At 35.7% G+C, this 17,470-nt stretch overlaps 1 protein-coding gene across 2 annotated transcripts in view; it reads left to right on the top strand.

Annotated features, from left to right (window-relative positions):
• Positions 1–17,470, top strand: part of piezo2b (piezo-type mechanosensitive ion channel component 2b) — a 164,914-nt gene that overhangs the window by 13,212 nt on the left and 134,232 nt on the right. For both annotated transcript variants that reach the window (XM_066719130.1, XM_066719121.1), the window contains exon 2: positions 17,357–17,452. In XM_066719130.1, the coding sequence (XP_066575227.1) occupies positions 17,357–17,452 (96 nt within the window). The remainder of the gene's footprint in view (positions 1–17,356; positions 17,453–17,470) is intronic.

Raw genomic sequence — 17,470 nt, 5'->3', positions numbered from 1 at the left:
ATATTTATTCTTAAAGGACTGACAGTACAGCATGTCTAGCTAAATATATCTTTCGTGAGTATTTCAGATATAATGTAGGCCGCAATGTTTACAAAAATAAATAAATAAGCAAATGAAAGAAAAACAAAAGAAAACAAAAAAGACCTTTAGGAGCAAACTTGTACATTTAGTTAAGAGCTATATCCAGAATGGTTGAATAAGTAAAAAGTAAAGAAAACAACCAATCCATCAACAAACTGACCAAAATTAAATGTGGTTATACACTTGAAAAGCAAAGTGGAAATATTGTTAGAATATATTAGAGGAGACTTACTGCAAAGCTGTGTTTCATTGTGTGATGAATTCCAACAAGGCACCAGGACAGTTATGGACTTAAATAAAGAGTTTATCCTTTTCAACTTAAGCAAATTACATAAAATAAAAATACAATTATTTAGAACTAATCAGTGAGCTGGATGCTCTTTTTCTCGTCTACATTCAGCAGAGTGAGTAACTTGTTGACTGATGTATTTTTTTGGTTTAAAGAGTTTGTAAATAACAAACCAATCTAAAGCAGATCTGGTAGCAATATTTAATTCAGTGTTTGTCAAGATGTAGTTTGTGACAGTGTGCTAAAGCATGGTTGAACAGCAGAATGTCTCCCAGTGCTTACATTATGTCATTCTGTTTAAATAATGCATCTGGGAAATCTGGAATCAGACTTGGATTGGCAAGACTCAAATCTCGACAAGCGAAACCATATAAACAGAGATGTTATTACTTTAGCTGCTAGGGTTTGTAAAACTCGATTTCAACCTCTGTGCTGTGCTTGTGTGTATTCTCTGAGTCTTGTTGCTTTTGCAGTACACTGCCATGATTAAGCAGGTGCAAGATGTTTTGTGGTACTTTTTAATTTCACTAATAATTATGAAATATTTTTTGTGTTGTTTTGTTTTGCTTTTCTACTAAGATATATACAAGTGTTTAGACTAATTTTACTTCGAGATTTTCCTCTCAGGCAGTGCTTTGCTTTTATTCAATTCAGTTTTTTTTGTTGTTTTTGCTGTTTTTGTTTTCTCCATTTTTTTTTATTGCTGTTTTTTCTTCTTATGAGAAATGTTTTGTTTGCTCATTCCCAGGATGTATACAGAGACAGTAAACCATTTATAAAAATATAGTATAAATTCAGACCTAGCCGGCACTGAGAGTTGCCCAGTGTTTACATAAAATACCGCTAAGTTTTTTCTTCCTCACAGTCTCAAAGCCAAGAGGGCAAATCACTTAAAGCTTTTATGAAGGCAGCCATGTGCTTTGTTACACACAGGATTGACAGCTAAAATACACTGGAAATTTAAGATATACATTTCCTTGTGATTTATATTTCGTCAGGCATTGTACAGTATCCTCCTTATATACTCAACTAGTAAATATACTACAAAACTACTGTGGTTGCTCTCATTATTGTATAGTTTGATTTGTTATTAAAAGTAACTATGTTTATGATGATACAATAAAAAAGGTGGCATGTCATTTTAAAGTACTCGGGCATTTCTAAAGCACTTTGGATTATGAACACATTTTAAAATGAATAATTTGCAAGAGATTAATATGATTATGATTAATGATGTGTAAGGCTGAAACTCTATTTTGACTTCTGCCATAAGTTGCATTATAAGACATTATTATTTTTTCAAATACTTACATAGACAAGAGTTACATGTAGTAATGTAGTAATAGTAATAATGTTTTCTTAAATGGCCACTTAGGCCAATTTTCGTGTTCATAATTCAATAATTTATGTAAACTTTAATGTATGGGTAATTCTTAGACAGTGATCATCCATGTATGGGACTCTAACTATGTGTTTATTAAACTACTGCAATTTTTGTAATGGTTGCAACAAAACTTGCTATTTTGAAGTCTGATATTTATTTTTCTAGCTAGTTAGCTTTTCAGTTAGTGTGTAGTATCTGTATTCTGAATCTGTAACTCAAGGTTTGTGGTACAAACCCTGAATGCAAACACCAGTTTAACTGGCTTGGTAAAGGTTTCCCCTTTGATGATGAAAAGACATCAGTTGGGGACCTTATGTAACAGTGACTCATGATTCCAGCATCTTCCAGCTACAACCCAGCCCCGCGAAACGAGATGTTAATATCTGCTTTTATGACTTAACACGTAATGAAACAAATGACACTATTGACTGAATATTATTTAAAATGTATAAGCAATAAGTCTACAGTAAAAATGGTAACATTATTAATTTATTTTGTAGTATCTTGTAGTTTTCGTAAATTTAGATTTTAATAATCCTGTATTGTGTGGCACTTACTTTTACTTTCACTGCATAGTGTGTTATGAAGTATAGAGAGACCTTTCATATGTTTTATCTTAACTGCTTCCTGTCAGTGATCTGACAGCACCTCCACTGAAATACGACCAGCAACGTGAAAGAGCCTTGTGTACAAAGTCCTAACTATACATAATCTTACATTCTTTTTCACTTAGGCAATTAAAGCAAGACGTCCAGAAATACGCCAGCCATATATCACACTTCGCACTGTGTGGCATTTTTTTGAAAAATGTGCAATTTTTACAGTTCTTTAATGCTTTGGATACAGTACTGATTAAATGATAAAAAGACAAATTGTGTAAAAAGATACTGCCTGGGTAAACTTTCTGGTGAGTTAAAGGCAATTGTCCATTAATCACTTGTCAGGCTTTGTATTAACAGCCAGGTTTGCAGCCGTTTAATCAGTCGCCTAACCATGAGAAATATTTGTCTTTAAAACATGGGAGGGGCATAGAATGCTTATAGAATGGTTTAATCGAATATAAATTAAAACTGAATTCACAAAGTGTTAAGCTGCAGTTTGCTTTTCATAATTTTTCTTAATAAAATAATAACCCCTGAGGACTGATTAGCACTAACCCCAAGCTTCCACAATGCCGCTAAGCTGCAGAAAAGTAAGAGCTGTGGTTTGTGAAACCAGAACGGCCTTTTACAAAACCAAATGTATTGCTTAAAAGCATTTACATTAATATTCACACATAATTATTTTAATAATAATGGTTTTGATGAAACTTCATTGTTAAGGGGTTTGGGAATTCATCTTTAACATAAATGAAACCACCAAAACAAGTTTAACATTATTGTCTGTCAAAATGTAAGCAACTGCAATACCATTTATGTATCCAACTCTTTAATGATTCACCACAGATGTGAATAAATCATGTCTAGGATTAGAGAGATCAATGCAGAGTATCATGTAGGGTTACTAATCATGTCACAGATTCGTTATCCTTTTAATTAACATTAAAATCATAGACTAATATTAAGTTGACATAATTGTAAAGCAAGCATTCTTGGCTTCTATAATTTTGTAGAAGCAGAGAGGAAATATCAGCTTTCATACATCTGTCTGGTTGCTCACTGTTGCCGCTCTTGATGTCTTTATCATGTAATTGTCATTGTGACACTTTTCACTGCACTACAGAACACAAAGCTAACACTTGCAGCTGAATAACCTGGCGCTTTGGTACAGTTTGCCTAACAGATTAATCTGTAGGAGGTGTGTGGTAGGTGCCAAGTGACAAGCAGATGCTTATGAAAAACAAAACAGATCTCTTGCGGCTCTGCTCATATTGAAATGAAGAGGTCTTTATTCAAAGGTCTCGTCAGGAATCGATTGACATTTGCTTGGAGCACTGAATGATGCCATATAAAGGGTGTTGTGCCTACTTAAGGTTAAAGTGCACAGTTGTGCAGACTGATCTTGATCAAGTCACAATCTATAACTACACAAGAACTATACAAAGCTATATACATATATATGCAAAACATGTATGTGTATGAGTTAAGGTTCAAAGCTAAGTAAGAAAACAAATATTAATTCTATTTTATTCAATTTTAATTACGTCAGCTTTTCATAATTTTTTCATTATGTTATGACTTGTGGGATTTGTAATGGAAAGCTAAACAGGAGGTTTGATTATTCTAGCACCTGAGATGGTATATGGATTGGATTTTCTTTTCACAGAAAATTGTGTAAATTGCTCATGTCACATGGTCCTTCATTAATGCTTCCATGTGAATTACAGGTTTATTCTGGTACATGTTAAATGTACTGGTCACTTGAGCATAGATGTGTCTAATTCTTTAAAATGACCCTTTAGAAAAACAACTCTTTAAAAAAGTTTAAACGTTCTGATAATCAGAAATGACTAATAGAAAGTTCTGTCAAAAAGAGTTTTGAAGTTCAAGTAATCAGTTTTGAGCTCTATTTGCCATTAGTGCACATGACAAACATAACCAGTATGCAAGTTGTTTCATTTTTAAGTTTAATAATAATTGGGGATTAAAGAGGTATAGAATTACACACATGGCTGGTTTCACAGTTCTTGGTCTAGGACTACTCTACCTAAAATAACATTGGGTAGTCCATGACTAGTGCTAATTTGGGTCTATGAAACCAGCACTAAGTTTTCCTTTGAACAATAGTGATATATATACGGTTGAGCATTAAACTTTTTATGTAGCAGACATCTTTTTGACATTTTGAAATTTTGCAGTGGTCTCTTAATTTTTTTTCCAGAGCTGTATATATATACACTCACCTAAAGGATTATTAGGAACACCATACTAATACTGTGTTTGACCCCCTTTCGCCTTCAGAACTGCCTTAATTCTACGTGGCATTGATTCAACAAGGTGCTGAAAGCATTCTAGAGAAATGTTGGCCCATATTGATAGGATAGCATCTTGCAGTTGATGGAGATTTGTGGGATGCACATCCAGGGCACGAAGCTCCCGTTCCACCACATCCCAAAGATGCTCTATTGGGTTGAGATCTGGTGACTGTGGGGGCCAGTTTAGTACAGTGAACTCATTGTCATGTTCAAGAAACCAATTTGAAATGATTCGACCTTTGTGACATGGTGCATTATCCTGCTGGAAGTAGCCATCAGAGGATGGGTACATGGTGGTCATAAAGGGATGGACATGGTCAGAAACAATGCTCAGGTAGGCCGTGGCATTTAAACGATGCCCAATTGGCACTAAGGGGCCTAAAGTGTGCCAAGAAAACATCCCCCACACCATTACACCACCACCACCAGCCTGCACAGTGGTAACAAGGCATGATGGATCCATGTTCTCATTCTGTTTACGCCAAATTCTGACTCTACCATCTGAATGTCTCAACAGAAATCGAGACTCATCAGACCAGGCAACATTTTTCCAGTCTTCAACTGTCCAATTTTGGTGAGCTTGTGCAAATTGTAGCCTCTTTTTCCTATTTGTAGTGGAGATGAGTGGTACCCGGTGGGGTTTTCTGCTGTTGTAACCCATCTGCCTCAAGGTTGTACGTGTTGTGGCTTCACAAATGCTTTGCTGCATACCTCGGTTGTAACGAGTGGTTATTTCAGTCAAAGTTGCTCTTCTATCAGCTTGAATCAGTCGGCCCATTCTCCTCTGACCTCTAGCATCAACAAGGCATTTTCGCCCACAGGACTGCCGCATACGGGATGTTTTTCCCTTTTCACACCATTCTTTGTAAACCCTAGAAATGGTTGTGCGTGAAAATCCCAGTAACTGAGCAGATTGTGAAATACTCAGACCGGCCCGTCTGGCACCAACAACCATGCCACGCTCAAAATTGCTTAAATCACCTTTCTTTCCCATTCAGACATTCAGTTTGGAGTTCAGGAGATTGTGTTGACCAGGACCACACCCCTAAATGCATTGAAGCAACTGCCATGTGATTGGTTGGTTAGATAATTGCATTAATGAGAAATTGAACAGGTGTTCCTAATAATCCTCTAGGTGAGTGTACACTACCATTCAAAAGTTTGGGGTCACTTAGAAATGTCCTTGTTTTTGAAAGAAAAGCAATTGTTTTGTCCATTAAATACAGTGTAGACATTGTTAATGTTGTAAATAACTTTTGTAGCTGGAAACAGCTGATTTGTAATGGAATAGACATACAGAGGCCCATTATTAGCCACCATCAGTCCTGTGTTCCAATGGCAGGTCATGTTCCTAATCCAAGTTTATAATTTTAAAAGGCTAATTGATCATTAGAAAACCCTTTTGCAATCATGTTAGCACAGCTGAAAACTGTTGTGCTGATTAAAGAAGCAAAAACTGGCCTTTTTTAGACTAGGTGAGTATCTGGAGCATCAGCAATTGTGGGTTCGATTACAGGCTCAAAATGAATGAAATGAAACTCATCAGTCTATTCTTGTTCTGAGAAATTAAGGCTATTCAATGCCAGAAATTGCCAAGAAACTGAAGATCTCGTTCAACGCTTTGCACTACTCCCTTCACAGAACAGCGCAAACTGGCTCTAACCAGAATAGAAAGAGGAGTGGGAGGCGCCGTTGCACAACTGAGCAAGAGGACGAATACATTAGAGTGTCTAGTTTGAGAAACAGACGCCTCACAGGTCCTCAACTGGCAGCTTCATCTCAACGTCAACAGTGAAGAGGCGACTCTGGGATGCTGGCCTTCTAGGCAGAGTTGTAAAGAAAAAGCCATCTCTCAGACTGGCCAATAAAAAGAAAATATTAAGATGGGCAAAAGAACAGACACTGGAAAGAGTAAGATTGGAAAAGTGGTATGGACAGACAAATCTAAGTTTGAGGTGTTTGGATCACAAAGAAGGACATTCGTGAGACGCAGACCAAATGAAAAGATGCTGGAGGAGTGCTTGACGCCATCTGTCAAGCATGGTGGAGGCAATGTGATGGTCTGGGGGTGCTGTGGTGGTGGTGAAGAGGGAGATTTGTACAGGGTAAAAGGGATCTTGAAGAAGGAAGGCTCTCACTCCATTTTGCAACGTCATGCTATTCCCTGTGGACGGCGCTTGATTGGAGACAACTTCCTCCTACAACAGGACAATGACCCAAAGCACAGCTCCAAACTATACAAGAACTATTTAGGGAAGAAGCAGTCAGCTGGTATTCTGTCTATAATGGAGTGGCCAGCACAGTCACTGGATCTCAACCCTATTGAGCTGTTGTGGGAGCAGCTTGACAGTATGGTACGTAAGAAGTGCCCATCAAGCCAATCCAACTTGTGGGAGGTGCTTCAGGAAGCATGGGGTGAAATCTCTTCAGATTACCTCAACAAATTGACAACTAAAATGCCAAAGTTCTGCAAGGCTGTAATTGCTGCAAATAGAGGACTATTTGACGAAAGCAAAGTTTGAAGGACACAATTATTATTTCAATTTAAAACCATTATTTCTAACCTTGTCAATGACTATATTTTTTCATTTTGCTATATTTCCTATTCAAACTCATTTCATGTATGTTTTCATGGAAAACAAGGAAATTTCTAAGTGACCCCAAACTTTTTAACGGTAGTGTGTATATATATATATATATATATATATATATATATATATATATATATATATATATATATATATCTATTTGGCCAAAGTCCTTTAAGTTCTTTGACTTTGTATGTATGCAATATAAGTTGTGTCTGTGTTAGGTGGTAGTATAGTGAGGAAGAGGGAAAGGCCTTTATCTCAGGCTTTAACTCAGGGCATTAGAGTCTCTATGTGCTTTTTATGTCTAACTGTTTGTTGTACTTTCTCCTAAATCTGTGCCTAATGGAAGGCAGAATAATGACAGAATTGGCTGTATGTTATATGTATTTATTTGACAGTAAACAGTGGAAGGTGTCTTGAGGAGAGGAGGCCAGGTGCACTTCACTGTGTATTTATCACTTAGAGGGCTTGCCTTCCAATCAATCACTGCTCTTCTCTAATAACTGCCTGGGCCTGAATCTGTGGGTGTGGTGTGAAGAGTGGATTTGAAAAGAACCTATACTGGATTGCCCTGTTGACCTAAAATAATTTGTATTTTGGAAGATGAAAACTCATAATTGCTTTATTCTACCTCAGGTCACCCTGAATATCAACTTTAAGCAAACAAAAACTACACAGGGGTTTCTATGAGGCCCCTTGGGCAGTACAGCAGTATATCATTTTTTATGGTAGCTGTCTGTCAATATGACAACAATTGCCTGGTTACCTAAATCTTACAGAGTAACTTTATTATAATGCTGAATATAAGTCATGTCTGATCACGAGAGATCTTCTAATTATATTGACATTCCAGTGTCTCTAAAAGCATTTGGCTTTTTCTTTGCAGTTATTATTGCAGATTTTACCGAAGTCAGAAGAGAGTAGAAAGTAACGCATCTAGGCAGGAATGTCAGCTGGATTAGGTTTTGCAGGTTTTCTCAGCAGAAGGGAGGTTTGTTATGGGAATACTACAGGGTAGTGCTCAGTCGGTTAAGAGTTAATGATCCAGGGGCAGACGAGGTTGTGTCCGGAAGGGGAGAATGTAGTTTTAGTCATTTTGGAGAGCCACAAGGTACACTGAGTTAGTTCTGGCGCAGAGTTTAGCTGCAGACAGCTTTAAGGTTGGCAGCTGAAGTGTAAACAGGGCAGAGAAAAATAACAGATTGAGTTACCTGTGAAAATAGAGTCCCATGAGTCTGTGGGGATCCTAAGGGGAGATAGGATATAGCAGGAATAATGCAGGTAGTCTGGTTCCAGCAACCTTCAAAAACTTTCCACAGATTATGAACTCTTAAATCAACTCTACCACCTTAATGAATTATAGTAAAACGTCATTGGGCTTTATTGCGCATGGGTCCTAAAATACAGGCTGCGGAGCAAGAAAGAAGGAGGTTGTGAAAGCTTTATGATTCTCAGTTCATTTCTCTAAGCTTTGAACTCAGATTAAATGCAGTCAGACCTCGGATTTGAACTGCTGTCACAAGAACAGTATTCTTTTTTGAAAAATCATGCTGCATAACCGAGGAAAGGATCAAACTGACTTAGCCAAAGTACCCCAGACACAGGGGGTGTATTTACTCATGAAAGATGTCCCCATAACAGGCTCATGCACACAATTGATCTCTGTTATAAATACATGCCCATTCATTTATAATATTATCCTGAAACTTTTAAATGCTAGCTAAAAAAGTGGTGAATTGCCATTGCTAATATATTGACCTGATTCAAGCATCATTGAACTCCAAATGATTGTATTATAGTTGTGTTTCCTGACACTACAGCGTTGCAATATTAAATGTTTTTTTCTTGTTGACTACTTGATTCTAGTGATGACTAATTGACTTTATTCATATGGAGGACTTCAACCTACCATATAGGATGAGCTACATCCCTGACTCTGTTCTCCCACCCCAAAAAGTTTATTTAATACTTTTTATATTATTATTACTTTGATCTAATATTGTTTAACAAATCTTTACAACAGTCCAAATACATATAACAAGAAATAACACTAGCTAGCTGATACTGATTTTAGAATTTGACATGTCCTCTGATCAACTAGTCATTTCTATATTTTTGCTTCTCTAAACAAATACACACACACACACACACACACATATATATATATACCCCATTTTAAGGACTACTTACATGATAAAATAGAAGAAAAAAAAAACTACAGGGTGCTGTACAATAATAAATCTCTATAGAAGAATCCTGGGACTGCTGATGTGAAATTTAGGTTTTAAAAAAAAGGTTTTACGAACATTTCTGTCGATGGGAAATGGTGCTACAAATCTGAAAGTGTTTGTTTTGGTGTGCTGAATGGAAGCCAGGAGATTTGCAGAATGTTGCGCTACAGAAGGAACAAAAGACTGTTTCATGAGTAAAGACATTCTGGAGCGCTTGCTGCTGCCAAGTGCCATAGAACAAGTGGTCAGTGGTCTGTTGTTACAGTATGTGTCCTGCTTATTTTTATTTCATCCCAAAAATACTAAGTTTCTGACTCATAAGAAAAGGTCAGAATCATTCATCTGCCTGCCAGTGTCATTATATCTTAATCCTATTGAGCAGTTCTGGCTTTAATTGAAACAAAGGACTCAACCCAGGCATCCCACCAACCCTGTAGGCCTTGAAGCATGATGTGAAAGTATGGGCTGTGCTGGATAAGAGTGTGCCAAAATTATATGCAGTCCATTCATTCCAGACTGTAGGAAGTGATTCGGGCCAAGTAATGTCACACACTGTTCAACAGTCACACATTTGTCAACATTTTGTGAACTTTTCAACAAGTTTCACAATGCTCAGTCTGATCTCTTTTTTAAAAAAATATTGTGTGCCTCTGTCTAATAATAGCAATAAAGAAATGTTGTCAAGCAGTTTACCATAATAATGGGATAATAATTTCTGTTCTTTGCCCAGTTTGAATGTGACCCGGTAGTAATTTGTATGAGTTATTATAATCCAAGCATCATTATAATTAATGCAAGCAAAGCAAATAGCGATTTACTGCATTGCCCTCAACTTACTTGCATTTTCTTGCCTGCTATGAATATACAGTGTAATCCAGTACTTGATTTAACAGATAAATCAGTTTAATTTACACATTAAAAAAAAAAAGTTGTTTTACTTCTCCTAGCTTCAAGGCAGTTAAACAAGCATAGATTCCAACAACAAGAAATATCATCACCTGATAGACAAAAATCACTACCTCACTGGAAGCAGGCCACATAGACTTGTAACACTGAATTAAGGTTATCTGTTTTATTTAGTAGGTACACTTGGCAGTAATCCAACTAATACACAAGCCTTCCTTAGTTTAAGAGAGCAAAAGAAGACACGTTCCAGATTGTGTGTGAAAGACTTACACTAGAGGAAACATGTTCCTCCTCCTTTTGTGATCTGGAGGATTCGTGGAAGTGTAGCTTCACTTACCATCCAGGAACAATGCTCTAGATGTTGTAATGTCTGTCTTTTGCAGATAAATCCTGAGAATAAACAAATAATTATGCTCCCTCTCCAACTGAGGATAACAAATGCATTTTAATGAGGATTGAAACAAACATGGAATGAAGGTCATCAACAAGGACCTCATCTTCCTCAGAGTGAGGTTGTAAAGAAACCTCCCAGGAGTGCAGAACATAAAATGTGAATATTTATGGAGCTCAACATGCATCAAAGGAAGGAATATCTGCAATACATGTGTACAGCATATTGAAAGTGATTGAATGCTAGTAAATTGAGTCGAGCTCCTGGTCAGCTTCTAACACAGGGTGGTGGAATATTCCAAGGTGTTGACATATAAAATAAGAAAGCAGGAATTCAAGATGACCTTTATGTGACATTAACAAGGCCAGCTGTCTTTTGCCTCACATATCCTAAAAAAGTATTTATATTTGATTGAGATTGATAGATGGCTTTCTTGTGTAATTTGTTGAGGAGGCTTAAGGTGATGTGCCACACCTTTGCACAGGCTAAGCATAGCCCATGTTTAAACAAATATTTTGTTGCTCGGTGGGTTGTAGAGCAGATTGATTGTCATTTAATTTTCTACCACCCCATATAGACAAGGTAATGGATCAGGTGACAGCACAGATTACAGAAGAGGAGTTGTGCTAAATTGTACAGGAGTAAGAGCAAAGCAAAGACTGAAATGGACAGATGCTCGCACACACTCTGCTTTGATACTGTGTCTACAGTATGTGCCCTCAATCCATCGCATTTCCTGATCACACTTACGCCTGAATATCATGGCACAGTGGCTCAGGGACCGGCTGATCACTGAATCAATTGAGTATGACCTTTGTCAAAGGATCCGATGACGGTTGAAGTTTGGAGTGTTTCAAACTAACATTGAAGCTTTCATTTCTCAGCAGTTTATTCTTTAGATTGTTTTTATAGGCAGATCTTTCACGTTAATTTCAAGGTCTTTTTAGAAGTCTGCTTTAATGGCAAAAATGTGGACTATGGTCCTTACAACAGATGCAAGCAATTTGTGAAAGTGAAACTGTAACGCAAGGTAAGTAAAGAAGCTTCATTTGTAAACTGGCCATCCAACTCTTTTATGTTAACCTCTTTGGAATGGTTTCAGTTTAGGGTTAAAATGGGTCTTTCTTGTGTCGTTTTTTCAAAATTGCCATTGGAAATAAGAGTATCAAAGGGGCTTGTTTAAATGACCTACTCTGACCATATTATAATGGATGTACCTTTATACAGTACAATGTTATGTGTGCATATACTTGTTAGACAGACTGTAAAAACAAGGACACAGCGCGGCGATCATTCTCAAAGAATCTCAGGTTTTTTGCCCACGGCTCTATCAGCTGAGACTGGGATTACCTTTGCTTGTGCAAACACAGGTGTTTTGATTAGACATTTAGAAGATTTAGTGGTAGTTTCTGGAATGTTAGGAAAATCCACCATTTGTGATAGAAGATTAATGTCTGGCAGTTTGAATTCCTTTTTCTCAAGAACAGTTTTATTTATCTTAGCTTGCATGTTTGTATACAGTACTAGGAGATATTCTTATTGTAACATAATCATAATAATACTTTACATCATTTTATTTAATATATCACAACTTTTACATTAAATATTTAACATGCCGATACTTTTAATCTATGTTCTGAATACAAGTTACATAGATGTGTCTTATCTTTAAGCCTGCAGAAGAATACAAAGTGTTTTTGTTATTTGCACTATGAGCTAAGGAATTATATTCATTATGGTCTGGTCAAAGACAATAAAGCGCTTAATAAACAAAAAAAGTAAAATAATAATTATCATCTTAAAACCACTTTGTAGTACATGTCATAATTTTAAAAGTAGTATTCAATATGGTCTGTCAAAGAATGAGGGAAAGCAGCAGCCTGGTATTTTACATGAGTGCTGGAAGTTCAAGCAGGCTCTTTTGTATTGTTTATATATTGTAATGGACAAAGAAGTACAAAATCTCCAACTGCTTTCAGCTACCTTCTGTTTATAGTTAAATACTGTATTTTATATTTATTTTATTTTATTGTATTTATTTTAAAACCTAGCTCAAGATATACAGTAGCTTTTTTTCTATTTTGGCTTCCCTTGAGATGTTGTTGTTGTAGTAAGGTGTGTTTGAAAGTATACACTGTCTCTGTCATTAAGCATTAAGGACTAATATATAGAGCAGTTTGTTTTAAATAACTTACACTGCTCACACCATCACTGTACCCCTTTGTTAGCCTGAGCACTGTCACAGTCCCACAGCTGTTTTTAATGAATGGTGCATGGGCTGTATATCATGTGATTGACGAAGATAGATTCAAAAGTCATTGTTTTATTAAGTTTTAAAAAACAAAAATATAAAGAAGAATGGTGTTTTTAGTGACCAAGTTATTGTTGTTGTATGATTATTTTTATTATGTTCTCTGTTTCTTGCATTCATTGTCATCGCGTTCTTTCAGCTGTCAGTTATAAAAAGGCTAAAGTAGTATTTTGTTTTTTGCATTATTCATTAAGTGAACAAATTCTGTTTTCTCGATTCTGTTTTGTTGTTCTTGGCTCCTCTTACTTTTTGCCCTCCAGAAAACCCTGTGATTGGGCGATTTCCTGGGGAGTTTGCTGGGTGTCAGTTCTGTGATCAAGCAAGTGGGAGGCGATTCTTGGTGTGCGCTGGAGAGCCTACAGGCTGTAGGCCTTAGGCTCCTAGCCATATTTTATAACTAGTTCCAGATGCTTTTTTTGGGATAAACTCAACAGTATTTCTGGTCTTTAAAAAACACAAAAAAGTCAATACATGCACAGTACAGCAAGCATCTGTTCGTTCAGGTACTGCGTAAGACAGCAAGGAATGTATTGTAAAAGTCAGCAGTAGTGCCAGAAGACAGCATGCAAACAGCACTTGATGTTTAGTTACAATTACTAACTAAAATATGTTTTATAACTCTATAAATACCATGTTTCTTAAAATTAAATCATAATTTTCATTGACATTGAACTGAAAAAGGAATCAGGCCCCATGCTTTATACCCTTTTTAAGCAATGTTAAAAATCTAGAAACAGCCATTAATATTACTTCATTACATTTATTTCAGAAAAGTGTCCTCGATATTGACAATGAAAGTGGTAGTATGTCTTACCTGGTGGTCTTGTGCACTGGAGCTCAATATGCTGTAGTAGGTAAATTTAAACAAACAGGAAAGAAAGAGAATGAAATAAAAACAACTGCACTAAATTAAGTAAATATGCAGGAGCAGTTTCTCTCAAGGTCACTATCCCCTGAAAGAACAAGACATCTTTTTTTTCTAACACCTGGCTGAATTAGACTGCCTGGAAAGGAAGACAAATAAGCTCACCAAGAATATCATCTGACAGAAATCCTTAGGAAGTCCACATGTCTATGATACTGAGTCTTCCTTCCTTCAGACTTTGCTATTATTTAATATCAGTATAACACTGTTCTCTTAATTAAAGACAGGTCTTATTTACCATATTGATATTTTTGTCCTGATAGATTGCATTTTTGATATGAAAAATGTGAGGAAGGGTTAGATTTACTTAATGCCAAACAAAACATACCTGGTTTCAATACACAGAATGTGAGAACACAAACAGAATTGGGGTGCAATTAAGTATGCTTCTGATATTTTTTTGCACGTATACAACATTATTTAAATTTTAAAGAAGTGGTTTATTTGTAGAACATATATTCCATTCTGTCAGTGTATGAATTGGGAACAGAGATGGACAGAGACAACTTGCTGTTAATGTCTTCCTGATTAATTGAATTATTTTTACTTTGTCCTAGAATGAATAAATGAAAGATAACAAAAAACATGAAAAACAAATATTATATGTACAAATAAAATAAAATAAAAACAGTTTAATATAGTTATATATTCATCAAGAGTTTAACCACAAAGAAAACAAATATTATTCTGCATGTTTAATGGATGTCATCCCACTTTTCAAACTAATTTGAGGCAGGTTTACAAGTTTTGAAAAGGGTGCTTTCCTTAATACATCTGGGCCTTAGTGTCAATGGTGTGGAAATGTCGTCCTACTCAATTAATTTATGGTGAACCTAGGTGACCTAGGGCTTTTGATTGAGTTTCTAATGGTCTAAGGGGATCCTAGTGGGACTGTATGGAAGATGTCAGTCTCAATCAAACTAATATTTTTGTTCTACTTTTGGGAATAAGACTGAAATGCAGAGAGAACAGGAAGTCCAGGAAAAGTAGATTTACACCAATCTTTTAATCTATTTCCAACAAATCAATATAAATCTCTTTGTGCCCAAACAATCTTCTACCCAATTTCAGTGTGGTCTCCTAAAAAAAAAAAACTTGGTAGTAAAAAGCCTTAGAGTTGCCAAGAGCTTGAAAAACACAGGCAGGTTTTACGCGTGTTCCTCAATATGCCCCAGTGACCAGAACAACAGGAAATATTTGCTGTGGGTCAGACTAGCATGAATAGGCCTATTGACACTGATAGAAAGATAAGCCTAATTTAGCTAAGTGTAATTTCTCAGCCGTTTTAAATTGATACAGCATAAGACAGAATGTATGCTGCTAAAGCCTAGCTTGTCGATGAATGAAATGAAAATGACAAACAGCTGGTGATACAACTTATTGTTTAAGTTTACAGTATTTCACTGAGAATGTGTAAACATGTTCTCATACTTTCCTGTTAAATAATAAAGCAACTATTATACAGTATGCAGTACATCCTATATGCTACACCACATATACAAACTGGTGTACCAAAACGTTAGATGTTTTAAGACTTTTTTAGACCTTACAGTGCAACCTGATATTTATATACAAAAATATATACAATATATAAAAGATATACATTTTCATACAAGTATTCATAGGCCGTTATTAACCTGGTAGGATAGGATAGGATTGTCACTGATAGGATAGGATTGTCACTGATAGGATAGGATTGTCGCTAAACAACTGTCATGAAGTGTATTCAGTAAATTAATACATGATGATAAACTGGCTTGAAAATAACCAGATTGTGTTTTCAAAGCTATTGATATTCATTGAATTGTTTCAATCAGTTAATTACATCTTCATTGTTGATTATTTTCAATTCCACTGTGTGATCTTGTCAAACATGATTTCAAACTGCCGGCAAATTTGTATAATGTACAGCATGTGCAACATTAATGTTTGTAATTCCTACACCCACAATGTCATTCCACCCTTTCCTTTTACTATTCTTCTCTAGTATAATAAGTGTGTGCTACTTATATAAACCTACAACCAAAACATTAACCTATTCCAGTTTTTGTACCGCAAGAGAACACACACACAAAGTCAAAGATAATAAATAGGACTCCTTCTGTTAGGACTAGTGATTATTATGAATTTCTGTAATATTACAATATGTATCAGAAACTTAAACTCTATTGCTAAACCACTGATATAGATGTATAAGAAATATCCTTAATGGAAAATAAATTATGATGTGATGCCTTGTGTATACAATTTGTATATTTGATAAGTGCGTCTGCTACGTTTTTAATAAAATAATAAATACATTATTTAATAAATAATAATAAATATTGCCCTGCTTTTGCCAACATTTTGTATACATTTCACAACTGTCCATCCTTCATAAGAACATAAAAACATAAGAAAGGTTTCAAATGAGAGGAGGCTTTTTGAGTCATTTAGCTAATTTACTTAAACTGTTTTATCCAGGGATTTCATTCAGTTTTTATTCATAAAGGGTGATAGGGTGTCTGCTTCATAAACATGTCTGGGAAACTTAAAAATATCTATTGTGCCTCCCTCTTTAACAAAAAATCATTTTCATAGACATGTGAAGTCCTGCAGTCATTCGTCTTACATTCTTCTCCAGTGCACAGAGACGTGTAGAATTACCTAGCTACACTTTATGGGCATTTTTAACACAATGGCACTATTTTGTACACTGTAAACCAAGGATTTTTTTAATGTGCTACATACCTACTCTCTTAAACATCTGTATTAAAAGTATTATATAATGATTAAAACTAAAGTAATGTTTTTTTACAATACTTAACAGATTGTGAGAAATATTCTACAGTCTCTCTTTAATGTACAAATGTTATAAACAGTTAAATGGATGTGCCCCATATTATCTGAAATTGGCAAGTTTTGCGCTCAGTCACATGACTCATTATTGACTCATTATATTAGTTATTAATTGCAGTTGGCAGTTGGTCAGGAGTTGGTTCACAGTTAATTGCCAAGTCTTGTGTGTTGTAGCCTATTAATGTTGGTCAACAGTTGGATCATTGTCATTATTTCTGGTCGTGACAATTAACGGGTTGCTGATGGGCAATTTTTACACCAACGTAATGAAGGTTATGTAATGAAACACGACATTGTTAATTGCTGCATTCCTGTAGCCAAGGTTGTGGGCCTACATGCCCTAAAATGGCCACCTGATTTAATCCATGAATCTTAAAAGGAAGTTCTTCAAATATATCTTATTTTTGTTACCAAACGTTCAAATGTAAATCTTATGTTTTCAAAGGCACAATATTCTTAAAATAAATATCAAGTTATGATCTGTTTCTCTTTCAGCATGTCTCTTCCGGTTCAATGGGCTATCGTTTGTCTACCTCATCTACCTTTTGCTGATTCCACTTTTTTCAGAACCAACAAAAACAACAATGCAGGGTAAGATTTGGTTTTTCC

This window comes from Amia ocellicauda, chromosome 2 (assembly GCF_036373705.1).
Source record: "Amia ocellicauda isolate fAmiCal2 chromosome 2, fAmiCal2.hap1, whole genome shotgun sequence".
Lineage (NCBI taxonomy): Eukaryota > Metazoa > Chordata > Actinopteri > Amiiformes > Amiidae > Amia > Amia ocellicauda.
This window is presented reverse-complemented; position numbering and strand designations above follow the sequence as displayed.